At 31.4% G+C, this 23,084-nt stretch overlaps 4 protein-coding genes across 5 annotated transcripts; 1 reads left to right on the forward strand and 3 right to left on the reverse strand.

Moving 5' to 3' along the window:
- Positions 1-1,441: 1,441 nt before the first annotated feature.
- LOC114931959 (uncharacterized) lies at positions 1,442-4,724 on the reverse strand. Its single transcript, XM_029304119.2, has 5 exons — positions 4,617-4,724; positions 3,743-3,997; positions 3,065-3,232; positions 2,345-2,734; positions 1,442-1,919 (listed from the first exon to the last, which is right to left on the reverse strand). The coding sequence occupies exons 1-5, from the start codon at positions 4,632-4,634 to the stop codon at positions 1,605-1,607; spliced, it is 1,146 nt and encodes a 381-aa protein (XP_029159952.2). The 5' UTR covers positions 4,635-4,724; the 3' UTR covers positions 1,442-1,604.
- Positions 4,725-5,580: 856 nt separating this feature from the next.
- On the forward strand, positions 5,581-6,722 carry LOC114931965 (uncharacterized). Its single transcript, XM_029304125.2, has 2 exons — positions 5,581-5,842; positions 6,133-6,722. Exons 1-2 carry the CDS (start codon positions 5,644-5,646, stop codon positions 6,483-6,485), a joined length of 552 nt encoding a protein of 183 aa, XP_029159958.2. The 5' UTR covers positions 5,581-5,643; the 3' UTR covers positions 6,486-6,722.
- A 480-nt stretch (positions 6,723-7,202) lies between these two features.
- On the reverse strand, positions 7,203-9,365 carry LOC114932013 (uncharacterized). Its single transcript, XM_029304185.2, has 2 exons — positions 9,200-9,365; positions 7,203-8,472 (listed from the first exon to the last, which is right to left on the reverse strand). The coding sequence occupies exons 1-2, from the start codon at positions 9,200-9,202 to the stop codon at positions 8,095-8,097; spliced, it is 381 nt and encodes a 126-aa protein (XP_029160018.1). The 5' UTR covers positions 9,203-9,365; the 3' UTR covers positions 7,203-8,094.
- Positions 9,366-11,126: 1,761 nt separating this feature from the next.
- Positions 11,127-22,789, reverse strand: LOC114932014 (tyrosine-protein phosphatase non-receptor type 2-like). 2 transcript variants are annotated; one of them, XM_085483023.1, is made up of 9 exons: positions 22,379-22,789; positions 20,483-20,644; positions 20,131-20,393; positions 19,777-20,002; positions 19,543-19,695; positions 19,164-19,323; positions 18,880-19,078; positions 18,681-18,791; positions 11,127-11,338 (listed from the first exon to the last, which is right to left on the reverse strand). In XM_085483023.1, exons 1-9 carry the CDS (start codon positions 22,475-22,477, stop codon positions 11,275-11,277), a joined length of 1,437 nt encoding a protein of 478 aa, XP_085339149.1. In that variant the 5' UTR covers positions 22,478-22,789; the 3' UTR covers positions 11,127-11,274. The 2 variants fall into 2 exon arrangements, with proteins under 2 accessions (XP_085339149.1, XP_085339147.1); XM_085483021.1 differs by lacking the exon at positions 11,127-11,338 and having other exon boundaries at positions 12,347-18,791.
- Positions 22,790-23,084: the final 295 nt, after the last annotated feature.

A 23,084-nucleotide genomic window follows, 5' to 3' on the forward strand; every position in this document is an offset into this window, starting at 1 on the left:
AACGAGAGCGACATGTTTGATTGATGTCAAACGCGATTTTATTATCGCCCAACGTCAGAAATTTGTTTATACAAGATCTCTCTGTTCTACGAACACGTATTTAATGCTAAACCAGTCATTATTAATATGGATAGTATTTAGATGATTTCTCTTAATATTATATGTACATATATGCGAATAGAATTATTATAATTAATTACATTAATTACGGTGCAGTGAGTGTTATTGCAGTATAAATACGGATGCAATAATAATAGTTCATTATCACTAATAACATGAAATAATGTTTTGCTTTCGTACCAAATTAGCACTGTAACAGTTATTGTTAATTCTAGATTATTCTATTCAACAATTTAATATTTGTTTACTAAATTTTTCTCGGAATATTCATCTATTACACATTGCTCGATTATATTTGCATTTTTTACTGTTAAGATTAAGATACGCATGTATATTGCTTCTTATGTAGTCCTACTTCCGAAAGTAGCATCAGATACCGGTTTTGTTTATCCGTTTCATCAAAACAGTTAAATAACATCAACTTGTACATATACAAGTTTACAAATTTTTTATTATTACGCATATAAATGTGCGCTTCCTATATGCGAGATAATACGATTTATCACGAAATACTGTTCAATAAATGTTAAATTAATTCCAAAATTTAGCGGAAAATTTGCAACCATTTAAAATATAAACGCACTCTCCTCTGTTTAATCTATAAAATCAATACATATAATGTGAAGAAACGTGTATTTCGCAGTAGAGTGGAAAATAAAATTCTTCGAGAAGTTTATCAATTTCAACTCTGACTATGACGCATAAATTGAGGTGCTAATCAATGAAGCCGATGATAATCGATAATTATATTCGATATTTATACGCTGCATCAATCATTGCAGAAATATTTCGAAGAGGATGGAATGAAAGCGAAATATTAAAAACATTATTTTTTATATTGCATTTAATGCATCTAATCATTATTTGTTCTTTAAAATAATTAAATTAATCTAATTGAGAAAAGATTGTGTAATTACACAGTAATTTAATAATTCTATTGAAGTTAATAGCATATGAGAATTTTATTCTTTCTACTTCAATATCACTATTATTAAAAAGCCAAGAAAATGTAATTTATTTTTGACATCTACACAACAATGCGTTGACTGACGCTTGTCAAAATTGCATATATTGATAGTCTTTTTCAATTTCGAGCGCGCAGCGATGTCGACTCGCGATATTTATATTTGTTTTCACCAAAAGACGTCACAAGGAATGATGTAAAAGGAACTGGGTTATCATTTCGTAAAAACTAAAAAATAACAAATAATTAAAAAAATAAAAATGGATGAAATACATTAATTACACACACATGTATTTTAATTAAAATGTCATATAAAATATGTTATTCCATTACAAATATTAATAATAATTTATCAGCTGAAATGTCAAATATCTTTTATTCTTATCGTATTAAAGTTTTTTTACATACTTGAGGAAATTGATTTAAAAATTAAAACTAAGATGAACGATATGTATATCTGCTGTCAATATCGTAAGAAAATATACATAAAATAACGAGAATATTTATTGTCATTAATACGCTAATAATAATCATCATTTGAATATCGAGATCTGTAATTATAGTTGCGTCTCGGATAAGAATCGTAGGAATTGTATCTTTGATAAGCGGATCTCCTATAAAATTTCTGCTGCGCCTCCTGTCGATATCTAAAAAGCGGTCTGAAGACAATATCTGCAGCGACATCCATGTCATTTGGATTTTTCGGATAATTAGTGTCTGCATCTGAGGTCCAAAAGAGTGGTGTTGCAATGTCAAAACGAGGCATTACGATTGGCAACGGATTTTCGTTCATGTATCGGGTCTTCATTGTAGTCGGCAATGAAGATACTTGCCCCTAAGTGTGGAAGTGTCTTTTAATTTTTCCTCAAATTTTTGTTTTCTATCTTTAAACGCCAATTAATATAATTAATTTTACAAATTATAATTAATTGGAAAATAATAGTCACTCTTTATTAAAATTCTGAAATGTTATATCTGTGAAATACCGCAAATATCTTGTGATATATATAATTTTAAGCTTTGTGCAACGTCACATTTTCTAATTTATATTAATATAAAATATAAATGCTATTTAGATTTATTTGAATATTATTTCGAATTATTGATTAAAAATAATCGCAGAAAAATCATGAAGCACATATTTCGACGGAGTTATCATATTTTGACAGTTTATCTGTTCACTTCGAAATCTCACATTTTCTAAAAAATTGAAAAACACTATAAAGATAATTTCCTTGAAGAAAACGAAAATAGATTTACCTTTGACAGGGAAGAAGCGAATTGCCAATTATTGGGATTCACGCTCCACGAGTTTCCATCAATGTAATCTTGAACGCTCCGTTGAATTTCGTCGCGTTCGTCCTCTACTCGATTCTTCAAGTTATCATCTCTTGACAATGTTGTCGCGATTGGCACGTCGATCCTGTCAGAGATCTTTGCAGGATCAAGAAACGCTATGATCGGCACCGAAATCGCCGGCGACAAATGTTCCGGAAGTGTTATTTCCTCAGTCGGATTTGGGATGAGATATGGAATTTCTTGCGGCGCTTTATCGATAGGAAATATCGGTTTCAGCGTAGTCTTAGAAATGTCGTTTAACGCTCCGTAGAAATCATTTTGCGACGCATAGAACGGATTAGTTTCATCCTTCTGGAAAATTATATGTTTAACAATGTTTGCGAATGATCGCAAGCATGACTTATTCATAATTAATACCTTAAATTACAACAACAAATTTGCTACGTATAGAATCAAAATTATTATATATGTAATTTGGAATTTAACACATGCGTCATATTTTTTCAAAATATTCAATCAATTATGTAAAAAAAAAAAATGTTAATTTATTAAATTTTTTTTAAAAGAGACTAAGAGAGAAATTCTAAAAATTAAAATTAAAATCGAATAATAATCAATAATAAATAAATTCGCGCGTTTAAATGTCAATTCTTTAATATTTTATACATTCTCATATTTTACCGATGAGTTTTCATATTCGTCTTCAGCATCCTCGGTAAAAGATTGATTATCTGTAAATGCCAAGCCGTCCACATCTGTTCCCGCATTTACAGTTTCTGTTATATTTTTCTTCACATCTTCTAAATGTATCATGGGAACAACGAGAATCTGTTTGCGTTGCGACACCACCTTTCAAAAAAAAAAAAAATAATAATATGACTACTAAATACTAAATATTAATTTTATCTTGTTCTCTTCTTTTTTCTTCCTATAAACAAGAATCATCTATATTATATGCCAAAAACAATAATAATAATTAATATTGCGCATAATTATATATAATTTCTTCCGATAACTTATTGACATTCCCGAACTGCTGTTACATAAAACTGATTAATCATACTTTAAATTAGTCTGTCATCGTTAATGAAAACTAACAATTCTAATCATCCTCGTAATTAACGAACTAATTGCTAATAGCAATATTTAGTTGCATTCTCAGACATCTTCCTCATTGAAAAGATACATAAAAATATCGGTATTAATATAATATATATTATTGATTAGTCGATTTTAAATTTACACGAGCCTAATTTATTTTTTAATTAAATATATTTAATATATATTATAATTTAATCAAATATTTTCTAATCGCATTTCTGAAAAGAAAGAATATCGCACAAATGTTTTTATACAGACCTTAGTGGGTTCAGCGGCGGGCAAAACGAAGACCTGCTTTTTTACTACCAAGCCTTGCAAGGATCCATTTCCGACCGCGTCCTGCACAGCATCCTGGACCACCGGATCCTGCACAATGGCAGCTAACGTATCGTTCGTCGTTTGAGGTTCCGTAGGCAACAGATTCGCCACGTCTTCATATTCCAGAGGTTTCGCGTTCAAGGTTCCAAGGAACAATAAAAGGACAATGGAAAACATGACTCCTCTTTTTCCCATCTAGAAAAATGCAAGAAATTTATTAGAAATATGTGCTACTTTGATTTCGATCTTCTATATAACTTAGCTGTAATTAAAAAAAACATATAGCCTTCTTATTGCTTCTTTTTGCACTTTCTTTAATTTATTATTACAATACAAATGATTAATAATTATCGAGATAGTTATAACATAAAATGTTATATATTTAAAATATTAATATGTACAATTTTTTGTGATATGTCATTACCATAAAAGATTAATTATATATTAATTTAAATAAGAATTTATTATTACAATATAAATTATTAATAAATATCGAGATAATTATAGACATAAAATGTTATATATTTAAAATATTAATATGTACAATTTTTTTGTGATATGTTATTAAAAGATTAATTATATATTAATTTAAATAAGAACGACACTAAATTATAATACTTTATAAGTTATATACTTTTCAAGTTTCTTGTAATTTTATGACTCATCTTTCTGAAATAGAAAACTTTGTATTGACTGATCATGATGCAAAGTATAATATATGTATATATATATTCTATGTACATTTATATATGTTGTGTTAATTGTCACGTGAAAATTGGGTTTTTCAAACGCCACGATTGATGTAAGAACGTACCAGCGAATCGATTTTCATCGCGATGACAAAATTCTGCGCGACGTTTCTCTTGCTGCTTCGACGAGATTGTCTCGCCAAGGATTTTCCAGCTCTGTCAAGGTATAACGGACCGTACTGGCTTTATACGACGTGCTGAAATAATTATCGTTACCCCGTTAATAAACGTGAGTATCAACCTTGCGGTAAACTGATACCTTCGTCGGATGCTGTATCATAAAGGAGATCATTAATAGTCGATCATGCAGGCGAATAATTTTGCCAACGAGTTGTAAACCTGTATCTTTTATATACCTATGTTTTTTGTTTAAAATAATCATTTATAAATAAATAAATAAAAAAATAATAGTCATTTATTTAAAAATAGTCATTAATTAAAAACATAATAGTCATTTATTTATAAATAAATAAATAAAAAATAATAGTCATTTATTTAAAAATAGTCATTAATTGAAAACATAATAGTCATTTATTTATAAATAAATAAAAAATAATAGTCATTTATTTAAAAATAATCATTAATTAAAAACATAATAGTCATTTATTTATAAATAAATAAATAAATAAATAATAGTCATTTATTTAAAAATAGTCATTAATTAAAAACATAATAGTCATTTATTTATAAATAAATAAATAAATAATTTTTTTATTTTAATTGGTGTACTTGCGAGCACAATAATTCCTTATAATTCATCATTATATGTCAAAATGGAGAAGATAATTAGGAAGAAAAACTGGATATTAATTTAATTAATTATTTCATACAAGTAATTTTTTACAATTTTTTTTTCGAAACAGAAAATATACAAAATACGAGGATACTTAATTTGGTGACCGTTCGACCGAACGAATATTTTACTTATCGTTAGCGCATTCTTAACGATCTATCTTCGAGACTCGATGGTGTTTAGCGAGCGACTTAGCAACACGACTCCAGGATAACGAGCTATAAAAGACTCGTTTCGTCTTCCTGAATCTCTAGTCTGCGACGAGAAATCACACTATTCGGAAAAAATCGAACGAAAGAATGGAACGCCTCGGCATCTTCTTTTTCGGTCTCTTCTCCCTCGCGATTTTGGCGGAATCGACAATCGTCGGCTCGTCAACGACGACTGAAGCTTCGACGAAGAGAAACGTCATCGAGAAATCTCACGCGGATCTACCGAAGCCAAAGGACGCGAAGAGCGATCCCGAGTGTTCTTTGGTGAAGCAGAGCCACGGGAAAGGTAGTCGATCATGCGGCGAATAATTTTGCCGAGTTGTAAACCTGTATCTTTTATATACCTATATTTTTTGTTTAAAATGATCATTTATAAATAAATAAATAAAAAATAATAGTCATTTATTTAAAAATAGTCATTAATTAAAAACATAATAGTCATTTATTTATAAATAAATAAATAAATAATTTTTTTATTTTAATTGGTGTACTTGCGAGCACAATAATTCCTTTTAATTTAAATTGGAGAACGCAGTCCGTCTCTGAATAAAGTATCCGATGCATTCACAATTCCAGCTGTCAGCTTGAAGGAGCATACAAAAAGGGAGGATCACAATGCACCACTAGGATCTCGTGATTTAATATCGCCTCGTTTGACTCGCCAGGCCGAAGAGAGCGACGAGGATGGGTCTTCTAATCCCTCATCGGAGGAAAACCTGAGTGTAGAGTCCGACAGCGAGAGTGAGAATATTGGTTCGTCGCAGGAGACCGCGGATCCCGAGGGTGATCTTGGCGTAGCGGAAGATAGATATCGATACCAATATCCTTATTGGTATCGGAGACAGTTTGCAAATCAAAGGAACCGGGCGGACGATAGGAGAGAGCCTTATCGTAACTACTTGACATATCCTGTATTTCCAGGAAAATAAATTTCAGAAGGATTTGATTTGCTTTCTTCTTTATTTCTTCATCTTCGAAGAGGAATTGAATTTGCATGTTCAATTTTATGCTGGACAATGTTTTAAGAAATGGGGTAATAAAGAAGGAATTTCTTTTAGAATATATTATTGTGTCACGATAGATGTAAGCAGATAATTTTCTACTGTCATTAGCACTTCAATTAGAATGTTCATTGATGATGATTAAAAAGATGGTCTCTGAAGCAATTCTGTAACAATGTTAATAATTTGTTTTATCTCGTTTTATACATACATAATTAGACAAATATTTTGTCCAAGAAAATGATACATGTATTAATAATTTCTTTAAAAAAGATTATTATTTAAAAATATATTGATTATAAAACATACTTAAAAAAATAGATAATAAATGATCGTACTTACCAATTTCTGTTTGTACAATTCTGTAGCTACAAATATATTTTTGAGTATTGTTTTTTTCAAATTTATTTTTTTTTTAAATATATGCATTATTTATTATGAATATAGAATTAATATACAAATAATTTAAGATGTAAAAATAAAATATCAATTGTCTCAAACTAATAAATATGTATGAATTATAAATAAAAATATTGTACGCAGATACCAAAATCTAAAAATATAATAAATTCTAAAAAATATATAAACTTGTAGATATACAATATTTCGATATTTGAAAGATGCATGAATAAAAAAAATGAACAATTTATAAACAACGTGTTTTGTATTTCTATAAAATTTTATACACGTATTTTCGCTTTATTGCACATTTCTCATCGAAGAAATCGTATCACAATGTAACGTTCTCGTATATATACATTCAAGTAAATTATAAATTCAATTGCACCATTCTGCAATGCAACTTTGGTAACCAGCCTTTTCAATATCATTTAAATTAGTAATCGACTTATATACATAAAATTAAAAGAAAATGCAACTTATCAGCTATTTAAAAGACTCAATTATAATCTAACTTAAATTTACAATTTATACAAGAGATCATATGTGATCATAAAATAGCTAAATGCTTTCCTGGGTTTCCCAGTCGCCTTTGTAGTTCCGACATCGTTGAAAAAAAGGTCTCGTTGAGTCAGCGCATCTGTTAATTCTTGCCGTTAATGTACGCCAAAACAACAAGGTCCACAACCTTTTAGCGTAATTACTACAAAGTTCAATATCCCTCATACTGTCGTTTAAAGGTTCGTCCGCTTTTTTCGAAAACTTTCTCTCATTGGCGACTTTTTCCCCTTTTGTATTCTTTTTTTAAGTCCCACCGGCTTTGTTTGGTGCCTCTTTCAATTTATATGTGAATTATATCGACCAGGCAATTTAATCAAGTCATCCATTTTTCTTTCATTATAATCCATCTCCTTTTATCTGTCCATCTGTCACTTATCAAATATTAATGTGATTATCCATTAACTCATGAGATGATATTTCTTGTCATATGCAGGCTCGATTCTTTTTCAATCTTCTAGGATTTGAAAGATCGTTAGCATTTTTAAATATCTCGAATGCATTACCTTCCTGATAATACCGAAATGAGATAATGGCCGTCGTGCTGAATCCTTGACAGATCGATTCTTCCTGGTGCCTTTTAAATTAATATTTGCCTTCCTCGTCGAATCGCATTTCTGACACGTTGTCGATACGCGACCTGCTGACGGTAGACGAAGAGAGGACGTAGAATATTGGTGCCAGCTGCAGTTTCGAGGTCGTCATCGGCATCAGTTTTCTCGATGCTGCGTTTTTTGACATTCATGACATTTTTGCTTTCGTCCGCAATCTTAGAATCGTCGCTTAATAGATATATTGATATCGGTTCTTCGTCTATCGCAGCCTGAGTTTCATCGAGGTCTTCGACGAAGACTGGCACGGCCAACAGCGAGGAACCGTGTAAGGTTGCCATTCTAAGAGGCGAGGCGTAAGAGCAGGCGACAAAAAGTAGAGCGAAGACGATGAATTTGGCAGGCATCTGAAAACGAGATGAAGGATCTCTTTACATCTGGCAATTTTTAAGTTTCAAAAATTAATTTGCATCTTATCCCATACGGCACACAAGTTTGCAGCAATGTTGCGACAACATTGCATGGCAATATTGCAGAAATGTTATATAGGCATGAATTTGCAATATCGTTTAAACAACGTTGCAGCAACATTTCAGAAATATTGTGAAAATAAAATTCACGCAAAAATATATAAAAATATGCAATGTTGTAATAAAATATTGCAATGAAATGTTGCCACAATGCTGCTGCAATCTTGTGCTGTATAGGATAAGCCTCGAAGATTCGCGAGTAATTGATATAGCTCATACTTGAAGAATTAATAAAATTAACTTGAAAATTGATTAGCTATTTAAATAAAAAATTAAATAGAAAATATATTTCAATGTTCTAAATACGCGAATAAATATATTTGACGTAGAAAAGAACGAGTGCTCTGAATATCAAATAAGCAATCTCCGAATCAAATCAGAGCTTATTTTTTAAACATATTTCAATTACATACATACATAATTATTTTATTCAAAATTAATATCCTTCTTTAGTCTCTATATATTTAATATAAAGAAAAGACTTTTTTTTAAATATTCTATAAATTGCACAAAAAGAGATTTATTGAACTTGTAATATCAAAATTGTACATTAAACGGAAAAAGAAAGCAACATCGTATAATTAAAAAAAAAAAATCTGCTCACCATTTTACGTCTGGAAATCTCGGATTTTCAGCGACTCTTCAAGAAAATAACGATAGCTTCTGCAAGCCGATTACTCGAAGAAGACGAGTGTCTCGACTCAAGTAAGAGTAAAATAGGCGCGGCAGGATAGCTCTCTCGTGACTTTATGACCGCGATCGAGTATTTATTCGGTATTTATATGAAACAATGACGTCAAACCAGAGCACGCTAATTATACAATGACGTTTTACGACGGGTGATAACTGACCTGGTAAACCAGGTGGACGTGATTACACGTCGAGAGCTATCCTAGGCGTGTGTACTGCATATACGTTGTTTCTTAAATTGTTTTGTTGCCGATTTCGCAGGTGTTAACTTGGCTACAAGGTATTATTATACCTCCTGGATAGCCTGTTTATGCGAAAAATATTCAGCATTTTTGGCACATCGATTCGCGCACGAATCTGGGTTTCCCGAAAATGTATAAAAAAATACACACCAACCACGATAAAGCGATAGAATTTAAGAAATTTTGCTCCCGATCGCGCATATTCCGTAAGATAAATCTATTTTTATCTCCATTAGCTTCTTCTGTGTTGAGTTAATAAACATATTTTCCAATTTGTAGAATGTTTAAATCTCATATTTAATCTTTCCTATAATTCTTTTATTTTAATTTAACAAAATGAATGTTTCATCTTTGTCAAATTTTTATTCCGTTCCAATTTTTCATATTTTTGTTACGATTAATAATTCCAAGTGTACTCTGTTGATTTTATCAAAAATGTGGTAGTGTATAATTAAATAAAACAAATAAAACTTCCATTTTTAAATATATTAAACTTTATTTTTGTTAACCGGTCCATATTTTTCATCTCATAATAAATAAAAAAAACATATAGAAAAAATAAAGTACTCCAAATAATTAAAATATTAAAAAAACTGCTTCTATACATTACTAAAATAAATATTTTGATATTAAATTAATCGATTATATTTTATTAATATTTATTTTTATTTATCGATTACTGTCAATTTTAATCAAAAAGTAATAAAAATAAATTTTATAATTTATTTCAATATTAAAGAATTTATTCTTGTTATTTTTCGATTAAAATTGAGAATAATTGATAAGTATAAGAACAAATAAAATATAAAATATAATCAATTAATTTAATGTCAAAATATTTATTTTAGCAATGTATAGAAGCAGTTTTCTCTATATTATAATTATTTGGAGTAGTAACAATATTTCTTTCGTTATTTATTATGAGATAAAAAATATGGATGGGTTAAAAAATAAAGAGTTTAATATATTTAAAAATAGAAATTTTTTATATTCTTCCAAAACATTTCGTTGTGCAAGATGTTGTTAGATCTTCACGTGATGTATGACATAAGAGAGAACTCCGTAGAACGTTGTGCGATGTTACACATTGTTACATCATTGCACATGTGAAAATTTAATTTTACTCTCATCAATATAGTGCATAATAAATCATCATTTAAATAAGGGAAAAAGCATCCAACTTGTTAATAATACATATGATAAAAAATGCAATTTGTTCCGTTGATGTAATAATAATGTAAAGAATTTTTTCGTAATTTATTTTTCTAGTTAATTCTCTTATTTCGTAATAAAATATTTGTATAAGAAATTAAATTGCATATAAATAAGTTTAATGCATTTTTACGTTATCCAATTCTTTTATGACTTCAGAAAATTCTTTTTCTTATTTTGTAGTATAATATTCAAAATTTAATACATTATACTAATTACAAAAATAAATTATTATCTGAAAATGCTTATACCTTATTTGATTTTTATACCTTATATTTTAATTTGCAAGATCGCTAAAGATTGGAAGAGGATGAAAATCGGAGGAACCCCTTGAAATTTTATAATTTAGGACTCGAGAATTCGCGCGGAAACAAATACATCGTGTTGTTTTGGTGTAGCAAACCATCTGCTTTATTTTTCTATCAATCATTGTATTAAAACAGATTCCCGCGTCTTCCCCTTTTTATAAAACGCGACAAGGCACAAAACGGAGAATTATTGCGGGATATCGATTAATATCATTCGTTCTTTCGTTTTAGATGGTGGACTCGGCCTTCTCGTTCACAGATTCGTCGTCTTCGGTGGTTTCGCTTTTTGATCTGAAAGAAATCACCAGATAAGGATCTTTCCGGGCTTTGATTGGACGGAAAAGGCTAAGTACGAGAGATGACAGACATGAGAAAATAGTTTCGCTAATAATTTTAATATACGGCACGATTTTTTACGGTTCGCAACGCTGATGTGTGATATATATATATATATATATATATATATATATATATATATATATATATATAAATATATAAACATTCCAGGGTTTATTCGAGATTACGAGGACAGGATTAAGGTCACACGAATCAGACCATTTATTTCGAAAATGGTGTTTATCGCTTTACAGAATTATGCAAAAATTAAGATATGACGATTTTACAATAAATTGTATTGAATATTGTTTTTACACAATTTTCGAAATAAACGATTTAATCGACTCTACAATGGAGAAATATATCAACAGTGGATGTACTATCATCAGTTATGAGCAACTTGTATGATAAAGTAAAAAAATAGAATAAAATTTCGAGATTGAGATTCGTGTTTCAAAGTGATTATTCAAAAGATTAAATTAATTAATAATTATACTGATACTAGTACAGCCATTATTGTTATGACGATAGTCGGAAGCATAATCTAATTAAAAAGTAATGCGTACCAGGAGTCATCAATTTTTAATGCAAAGAAAAAGTGCGAATAATACATTACTTGTAAATGAAATATAAAATATGAGACTCGAAAAATATGTTTGAATTTTTTACTAAATAAGCAATTAAAATTAGTTTTAAGGTACTCCTGGTAAACATCGAATTTTCTGATAAATCGTCGAACATTTAAATAAAGAAAAGTACAAATTAAAAAATCCCTCCTCTTCTTGATTGAACAAATAATCAATATAATCCATCGCACTATTAATCTTAATCAAATAAACTGCCTCTTTTTCTATGTGGAACCAAGTATATAAAAATCAAAAAAGTATCCAGGTTAAATAATTCGAAATATCTTTTCACGTGTGATTGTCTGGGATCCACTACATACTTAGTTACATCGATCGGTTTGTAAAAAACATCTGTATTACCTGAATCCATAGTACATGAATCCGAACTGTCCACAGAGAGAAACACATATTTTTGCGAAAATAAATTTACGATAAAAAATGCACAGTAAATTGTAAAGATTACGTATGTAAAGATTATGTATGTCCGGCTCGTAGTCAAAAATTAGGGTATGAAATCTACATAATATGAAAGATTCTATTCTCACAGTTCTTCCGGCTGCGTAAAATATCTGCCAAGTGCAAAAGTCTCTACGACGAAAGTCGTCTCAATTCGATCCGATACATAAATTTATGCTCGTGAGATCATCGATCTTGCCGCTCTGTTACTTCCGTATAAATAATATTTTATTGCATGCAAGTCTTTCGTAATATCAGTTCAGTACCTATCCGTGCAAATTGTCGTAGAACTATAATAGAGAGAGAGAGAGAGAGCGATTTTTTTAGCTTTAAAAATCGTCATTCACGAGAAGATTATTCCATCGTGTCGATTAATTATAAATAAATTTAAAAAAATCTAAATTATATCCGATAATTAGGATAAACAAGCTAGATGACATAGCTGTGGCGAAATTAGATTACGGAGGATTTTATATTATTACAGACAAAAAATAAATTGGTAAAAAAAAATGTTAGCGTGATTAGTAAAGTTTGAGAGAAAATTTTCATGAAAATTTTCTCTCGCCGATAATTATGCAACCGATTGTGACAATTTCTCTACGTCGTGTTGCGTATTTCGCTCCTCTCTCTCTACATCTCTATTATTTTTCTTTTTTTCTCTTCACCCAGTTCTCTTCTCTCTCTCACACACGCTTCCAATTTCCAATTTTTTTTCCTGTTGCTTTACTGTGCGCATCCAATTTTCTATACATTAAAATACCATTCGACGCAAAAGTCCTACAACGATACACCGTAAATGTAATTAACTACGAGTTGCAGGATGCAGAATGGGCTAGAGAGGAATGTCATCCTCGCCGACGCTATACGATTATTCGACGATTGTTTCTTAGATCTTCGAAAAGTATTCTCAATACACATAATTATAGAGATATACATAAATATATGGTTTATATTCTTATAGTTAGTATATATTTTTCTGAACGTATTTCAGAATTTGTTTCTCTTTTTGCTGGCTTTCTTCTACCTAAAGTGTCCAAAAATATGCAATATATTACATAAATAATAAATGTAAAATTACACGATATAAATAATGAAACATGCATACATTTACAGTTAATTATTTATGTAATTTTACATACTTTTTTTTACAGTGTATCTTGCACTTTGAGAGTAAAAAAAAATCATTCGTTTCACAAGATACCTAATTTCTCAATTGACGGCCGATTAATCGAATAAGCGTCCAGCTCTTTCTACTCTCACGTACTTTTGTCTCAATCTTTTGAAGCACGCTCGCATACAATTATCTATTTTTCATCTTGAGGTAAATTCGTGTCTTTCCGCATCGACGATGATAATCGTCAGTGTGTAACTGTAAAAAGGCCCCGTCGTACATATAAACGTAGACTAAAAAGACATCGCGTGATCTACAAAGTGTATGTTCTCTAACTGATGCGCTTCTAAGAGAGAGAATTCAAGGACTGTTTAATTTTCCCTGTCTTACCATTCTTACATCTGCCTAAAATGCGTACACTCGACTTCTTATCGTTATTTATTTAATCCGGCTGCCAAGCGTATCGATCATAATCGTCCGATATCGTCATATAGGATCCACGTATATTGCTTTTAAATTGAAGAGATGAGAGTTTCAAGTTCAATATTGTTCTCGCTTAATTAATCGATTTCTCAATCGTAGACTTCCACTCGAGATACATAAGCTCGGAATCGTCGCTCGCGCATTTCATGTATGTACCCTGAAGCACGATCGCTCGGCAATCCGGAGATTATGATAAATTGATTAATTCGAAATGGTCTCTTCTCTTTTTCTTGATACACATCGCAAGAAAATTTAATACGCCTAATTTTGTAAAATAAAATATGTAGAAGGAAATTGTACTCTAATAAAAAATACTTGCATTTTTATTAGAATCGTTCCACGACGGAATATATGCACACTTTTTCGATTAAAAAACGAAGCTATATAAATTCTTGATTATCAAAAAAAATCTATATACAACCTACAGGAAAATTGTGTATGGAAAAAAAAGAGATATCTATCATACTTAAAATATAGTGACAGCACCGGAAATTCACCATTTCGAATAAATCATCGCAATCTGATAGATATATTTACTAGATAATTATCTACTTATATATTGTCAGATATATATTAAGAACGATTCGCATCTCCACGGTGACTATGCTCTTCCAAAAAGGGGAGAGATCCGCTACCGTTATACATTATTTTCAACCGATCGCTGTGGTTTCACTTTCTTCCCCTTGTTTGTACGAGTAGGCACTTAGCTATGTTTCTGTGTTTTTTTGCTTGTATGTATATAACGTTATGTCTATTGTACACACGACGAGTAATATAAAAGAATGTGTCGCCGGATCTGCTCTTTTCGTGTCTTGCCCGATGCTGATTGCGAAGCTCAGTCAGACGCTTTCAGAGGCTAATAATAATAAATCACGTATATAAAAAAAATTGTTATTTCTAATAACTGGCAAGAAGATCATGGTACCTTTTTGTATAAAAATGACATAAAATTAATTAAAATTATATATATTATATAATATATTTATTATATTATATAATATATTTGAATATAATATATTAATATAACATATTAATATATAATATATTAATATATATCATATATTAATATATATGATATATTAATTATATTATATAATATATACTTTAAGATAATATATTGATATAACATATTAATATTATATATTAATATATTAATTAGTATATTAATATATTAATATATTAATAAAGATAGAAGATAAAAATATATATGTATATATATATACTATTGTACGTGTGCATGTGTGTATCTATGTGTGTGAAAATATTTTGTATCCCGGAGAAATAAATGTTCAATAATTGCGCTCGCAATTTTCACAATTAATGTTCCACGAGTTGCACGATCAACATCGGCGATCCCATCCTACTTCGCACTCCTATTACGCATTCATTTCCTTCATACACGCGTTCCTCGAAAATCTATACACGCACACATACACACACAGGCACGCACTTCGGAGCGCGCATCGGTTTTGGAACTTTTAATTAGCACCGTGTCTTCGTGACCTGTGAACCTATACGTGAGCCTACATTATGTCTCACTTCCGGAAGCTTCGCGCGATCGTCAACAACGGGGGAGACGAGTGATCGAGTAACATCTTCGCTCTTTCTCGGGCATAAAACGATGATAAATAAATTGCAATATCTCTCGATTTTAACGCGATAACGATTAATTGCAAAATTAGCCGTGTATCCTGCTCGACGAAAGATAGATAGATAGATAGATAGAGAGAGAAAGAGAGAGATTGCAGTTTTTATACATACTTACATAAATAATATCTCGATAAAAATTAGATAACAATATAGTATATTAATATATGTAGGTGCATAAAGTTAAAACGTGTTGTTGACAATAAAGAGAATACTGCATATCCCCTCGAGTTCCGCGTAGAGTTTTTTTGTCTTCTATTTCATCTTTTTTTTCGCCATGTACCATTCCATAATCACGCGAAGAGCACGTCAATATATATATATATATATATATATATATAATATACGCAAATCCGACGTGTTAAAAACCTCGTTGGGAGATCGTGTTCCAACGGCAGTAACGTACAAAAGTAGAAAATACGCTTTGGCGAACGCGCGTTTTTTTTCTTCTTCAAAGATATATATTATCGCGACGTGCCGACTGCTTTCCTCATTACGCTTCATCTTTGGATGGAACACGATCTGACAAGTCTTTCTCTCAAGATGATCTATATAAAAGCTCGACTTAAGAAATACGCGGGCTTAAACTCTCGTTATTTCACCACATTTCGTTTACTTCGTCCACCTTCCTAGAATTCATTAGACATACTCAGTCTTTATCCAACGCCCAATGTACAGTTTGCAACATATATATATGTTTATTGGGCGATGAGCTGAAATACACATTTTTCTAAGATTTTTTTTTTTTACTTAAAACTTCCCCCGTTTTTCTCTAACGATTAATGTAACTTCATTATTCGATTTTTCGAAATTTAATATATAAATATTGATTGAAGTAGAATGCAATGTGATGATTCGATTTAAAGAAGAATCAAAAGCGAGACTCTATAGAAGTATCTCTTGAAAATGATAATTTGTATTATATATAATATAATTATCGCGTCTGTTCTTTTGATGCTACCAATGATTTATCGTTCTTATAACTTCGTAATTTTTTTTTGACATTTATACTTTGTGAATCAATTAACAATAAAAATTAATAATAATTGTACATGATAACGAAAAGTTTTTTCGATAAATTCAATTTTTCATATGACTCTAATGTATCTGAAAAATCCAAAAAATCTATTTTATTTAAAAATCAGAAAAATTTAAAGCTAATATATTTATATATTAGGAATGTTTTGTTGCAAAGTAATTGTCTCTATAATTGTATAATATTGCTGTGCAAAATGATAGGATTCGTATAAATAGCAAGCTTTAACACGAGTTTCTCACTAGCTGCATCAAACTTACGACATCCCAGATGACAATTTACAAAATGTAACTATAAAATCGGTTGTAACAAAAAAAAGGAAAATAAAAAGATCGCAAATAAGGAAGAAAATATATCTTACTCATAGCTCATAAAAAATCAAATGAGATTACTATAATAAGTGAAAAACATCTCTGAAACCTGTTTGTAAAGTGTCAATATATAATATATGTATAATTTTTATATGAATATTTTAGATGTAAGACACAATAAAATCTACTTCAATTGATAAGTCATTAAAAAGACATTCATCTATGAAAACTAGAATAAAACTTTTTAACAATTTCTTTCTAAACCTAGTGTACCTCTATTTAATGTCTATTAAAGAAATTAAGAGACATATTTCCAAATCAATTAAATTCATATTTTTTAATATGGAAATTATGAGCTTATTCATTATGAGCTTTCCACGAGCTTTATGATTTTTGTAAACTCCATAATTTGAAAATATAAATCTAAGATAAATTGGAAATTTCGCCAGACAATTTAGAAATGTCAGTTCATTTTGGTTTGTAAGCCAGATTTTGATACCCTGAAATATATATTGTTAATAGTAAATCTAGTTCGCACACTTAAAAATGATTCATTAAAAATCACAGAAATGTAATCTGCGCCTTGCTTATCGATTGTTATGTTAATTGAATTACAAGGAAAATATCGGATGCTAGTGTAGAAATATACATTCACGAATTATTTACGGAAAATGACGAAGTCAAAGTCGCTCGACTTCCAGAAGATGTAGTCTTCCAAATTAAAATTGACTATATTGATAATTGATTCAAATAACTTTATATATAACCATGATTCTTACTAATTGTAAGCATGGCTATGTGTAATACTATACGAGCTTATCATCACCGCTATAATGTGTGAATAAAGACTGAATGACTGATCAGAATCGCGAATCTAGTCATATAATGATTATTAGTTTATTATGCAACTAGAACAAATCTGAGTAAATATTTTTATCTAAAAGAATTATTTAAAAAAACACGATAAAAACTAACATAATTATAATTATATATTCCATATTCTCTCATTATAACGTTTCTGTAAGCACGTATATCAAATAAGCTACTCACTTTTCGATAGTAACAGTTTGAGGGAAAGTAAAAAAAATGATGAGAAGAACATATGATACGCGCCCTAACGTTCTAGGTACTTGTCGAGAGTAAATCACAATATAAAAATACAAATCGAAAGTCCTTTTTCTTTTTCCCTGCCTTCGTCGATTTCCGATTCCGCAATTATTACTGCTCTTGATTACTTCTTAGCGCTGTTTTTTCTCTCTTAACTTTTTTCCTTTCTCGCTTATTGTTTCGATATGTGGAAACAATATTGTTTTGCGATATCGCTGGCTGTGCACGATTATACTACGGGTCGTACAGTACGCTCTTTTTCGATTTCGATCAGAAATATTTTAGTCAAGATTAAGTTCTAGAAAAACCTTGCGTTAGAGTCGCGTGTTAAGCGTAACCTTCTTTCGATTATCTAGATCATTCAATGTGTTGCTGAAAATACGCATGTACGTACGTACGTACAATAGCATTAAATGCGATACGATAGATCTAACTACGCATGTACAGATAATAATACAGCGCTACGATACCCCCACCGATTCCAATGCCTATGCCTATTGTAAGGGGCGTAAATAATGACCTCTTGAGCTTCTGCCATTCTTCCGTTTCCTTCTGTCGGCGTTTCATCTCGCGCACTTGTGCCGCCAGTCGCTCGTTCTTTTCCCGATTGCGCCGACGTACTTCCCCTTTCCTGTTCCGAGAACAAACTCATGAGCGTCATAATGAATTAAATATTTAAATAGTTTGCGTTTCGTTAAACCAAGAAATATGTCACTCACGCGTCTGAATTGGACGGAGGACTGTTTGTCTGGAAAGAATTATCGGTATCGCTGGGAGAGATTTCATCACATATTGCGGTATCGTCCGGGCTTTGCTCACTTACACAGTTTGTGAAGGACATAGACGTATCTGTGGATAAATCTGCGTGGTTTGGTGGTTCAAACGGTAGCGGCTTATCAGGTGGTGCACTCGATTCATCTGTAATTGACATTAAAAATCATTATTTTTATTAATGTAAAAAGAACTTTATACGATAAAAAAAAAATAGAAGAAGATAAAGTACCACTTGATGCTTCCGGGCTAGTATCTGCCATCATACCACGCGTCAAAGATTCTCCTCTCGGAGGTGGCAGAGGAGGAGGTTCGTCATCTTTTTCTAATGAGTTGTTTTTATTATTCATCTCTTCATAATAATTCTTCAATATCTCGTTATTCTCGGTATTCTGTAATATAAAATTCCATGGAAATGTCGGTGATTAAATCTGATTACAGTGGCTCAATTTAAATATCAAAACTTTGTTTAAACGTTCTCTTGTGTGAAAAGTATTATTTAATGAAATCATGTATATTTTGCAAAAAATAAATATTTAAATGCAAACAGAGAAAAAATATCAAAAAACTCTACCGGGACTAACTTCGAGGAGCTCCTATAAATTACCTACCGAATTGCCAAGTGGCGATTGTTTTGCTCCTTCAATGATGGCAGCATACGAGAAACGCAGTTGTTCCGGCGTTTGTATCAGACCCATACGTGACCGTCTCATATCCAGTAATACCTCGCGCACATTCACAGCGTTTAAACCGTTTTTCTCGATCTGCAATCAAGTAATTAGCAGTTAACAATTGTTAAAGCAGTTTCCTCCAGAACAGAAAAACGCTGGCTTCATTCGGCATACCAATACTAAGCACGTATCAACCAAGCACAGTGTTCCCGATCTTCCTATTCCTGCGGAACAATGGACGATCGGTGGACCAACATTTTGATCTAATGCTCCTGATTCCCTAACGTCTGCCAAGAAACGTAAAAAGGCCGTTGGAGATTGTGGTACTCCAAAGTCTGGCCAAGTGGTATAATGAAAATGTAAGATTTCTCTACTATCGTTAGTTTCCAAGTCCGTTAAACTGTAGATAAGTTAGAAACATTGAAAACGTTGTAATAATGCTTGGAGAAAAATTAAGAATGATTGGTCAATTTTAAACCAAAGTTTGATGAGACTGTTGTAACTTGTGTTATACGTGTAACTCTTTACCGTAATGTCCTAGTAGTATAATCTGAACATTCTATCTTGCTGACATAGTCCACCTGTAAACTGACGTCTTCAAATGTCATAGTAGGTTCATTCGAGTCATCCAGAGGCCAGTACTGATGGCATTTGACTTGATTTTTTTCAATTATTTTATTTAACATCAATACAGCTGTACTATTTTGCTCCCATACCATCAGCCAAAAGTGGCCAGTAGTATTCGGCAAGGGTCCTTGTGTCAGGATATATTGCCTATTAGCACGTTCCACCTAAACAAATTGTATAATATATTTATATTGCAATATTATTTGTTATACTTATGTCATACAAATTATTTGTTATATAATTTAATATTTACTTGTATAAGATTGGCGTGAATATAGTCACATACACCTCTTTTAAGAATAATTCTAGTGTGATCGTATGGTGCCACATCCCTGTAGCGATTCAAGTTTTTGTTCTGTGGTTTTTTTGATTCATTGCATGTATACTCATAATTTCCACATTCGTTACGTATATGCTGGAAAATGTTAAAAGTCGTGATTAATAATAAATTCAATAAAGTGTAGAAAGAAGAAGCAATCTTTTACTGTCTTTACAAGTAAATCTGTAAACAAAATTGTTTCAGAATCATATATGAATTAATATGTATCATAGATGAAATTAAATATATCTGAAATTTAAATAATTGTTGTAAATCTGAATTTTTAATGTACATTCAATATAATCTTACATCCAAATAAATTAATTTAGAAAACACAATCATATATGTAAATTATATAAATATAATTGCTCCAAAATATATAATACAATCGAAATCTGTCTTTAAATAAAATATAATACAAATCAAAATCTAATTCAGAGAAACTCAGTAAATAAAAACATATACACTGGCTTATAATGTTTACAAATAGAATCAAATAACTAATTAACATATAAATCATGTCATTAGATACACAAGATTAAAATAAACAAAAAACTTTTATTATAAAACTTTCTACATATATTTTTACACATGTAGTAATGTAATATTGTATCTTTATTACAGTATTATATGTTAATATATAAAAATATGATACTGTATAAAAATATATACATATATATATATATATATATATATATATAAATATTAATGATATTGTATATATGAAAAAAGATCTTGATAAAAAGTAGCACTTCTGATAGAGATAAAAATCACATCATGTGATAAAATTCATTGAGATTAGGAGACATCAAATCATCACAGTAAGATATTAAGAAAGATAAAACGACTTCTAATAAATTATAGCACATTCGAGTGTATCGTACATCACCGAGTTTCTCACGCTTCGGAGAAGTTGCGTGTGATCGCTAAATATACTGAAACCATACATTTCCGAGTTGGAAACTGACCTTGAATCACGCCACCGTATATACATACAATACCGAGTACAGGCGTACATTGTCAATCTCTTCCGTTTGACAGATGCCACAAGTGACGTATAAAAATATATATATATATATATATATATATATGTGTGTGTGTGTGTGTCACTTTCTTTTTACGACGAATTCTAATAAAACTCGGTCCTCTAATTTATCTCAATCTCATGCGAATCGCGGAATAGTATCGGCGTAATAAACGCGGAAGTCATTAGTTATAGCTACAGTTCGGCGAATTCGCGTGTCGACATCGAATGACACATATATGCACGCACACACACGCTCTATTGTCTATCGATACTATGTAGCATACGTATATTGATATCGATTGCAAAATACACGAAAACGAATTTAACATAATTAAACATATTTTCGTCATTGATAGAATTCTCGCTGTCACGTGTCGATCTGTCAAATTAAACGTCACGCTAAAAAATACGCAAAGTATAGTTCTTACATGAATATTCCGCTCTTTCTTTCCACGAAACGTTATACCTGTTCATATGCAACCTAGCGGTTCTCGAACCGGCAAATTTTCTCACGCAGTAATGGAGCGAATCCGAGTTGTGTAGACTCGTTACAGGATGCACAGAAACGGGAGCATTTTTTACGAATGACGACCGGAGGAAAAAGGTGATAAAGGGAAGAAGCGAGAGTGAGAAGGGAAAGAGAGAGAAATAGCCGGCACGATGTTTCAAGCGACATCGTTCGTTAAAATCGTCGGAAATGGCAGCGGAAGAGTCGTCGTCGAGCGGAAGAGGAGCCATTCCTCTCTCTCACTCTTTCCCTCTACTTCCTTCCTTCCTTCATTCACCCTCGTTCCTTCTCTCACCTGATAGAGAATCGGCCAAGCTCCCTTGGAGTTGATCTCGTGATACTCGGTCTCGACGTTGCTGATCGTCTGCTCCCGCGTCTGCTCGCTGCTGGTCATTCTGACGGCTCGCCGACTCCCGGACCACCCGGATCCTCCTGACGGAACGGTAGAATTTAGAAGCACGCACGCAGTCACGAAGAGGCTGGGCCGCGCGCCTTTGACACACACATATACTCGCACTTACACACGCGCGCACTCGCTCCCCTCGATTAAACGTCAATCGCGAGCCGAACTGTCATCCGCGGATCGTCTCGTCGGCGAGTAAGCGATCTTCGCGTTGTGTGACGGTGACAAAGAAGTCGTAATGTTGCGGAGGACTTGTGTGATGTGTTCTACGTAACCTATCAATTCACTGCGACTACGCATGCGCTGACCGCTGACGCGCCGACTGAGCGCGCAGCTGTCACGCCTGCCAACTTGACGGCTTACTTCGGGTGCTATTGGACGGATGTTAGTTCCGATCTGCCGGCGCGGTTATTCGAAATTTCAAAGAGCAAATTTTTTTTTTTTTTTTTTTTTACAAAATTATGTAATAGTGATAAAATAATGAATTAAATATATTATAATATTGCAAAATATATATATGCTTTATGTAAAGATATATATGTTATAAAAATTCTAATCAATTTTTACGGTATTTTGAAAAGTATATATATTATCTAAA

This window comes from Nylanderia fulva, unplaced genomic scaffold (genome assembly GCF_048542155.1).
Source record: "Nylanderia fulva isolate GAGA-0341 unplaced genomic scaffold, ASM4854215v1 Scaffold10, whole genome shotgun sequence".
Taxonomy (NCBI): Eukaryota; Metazoa; Arthropoda; class Insecta; order Hymenoptera; family Formicidae; genus Nylanderia; species Nylanderia fulva.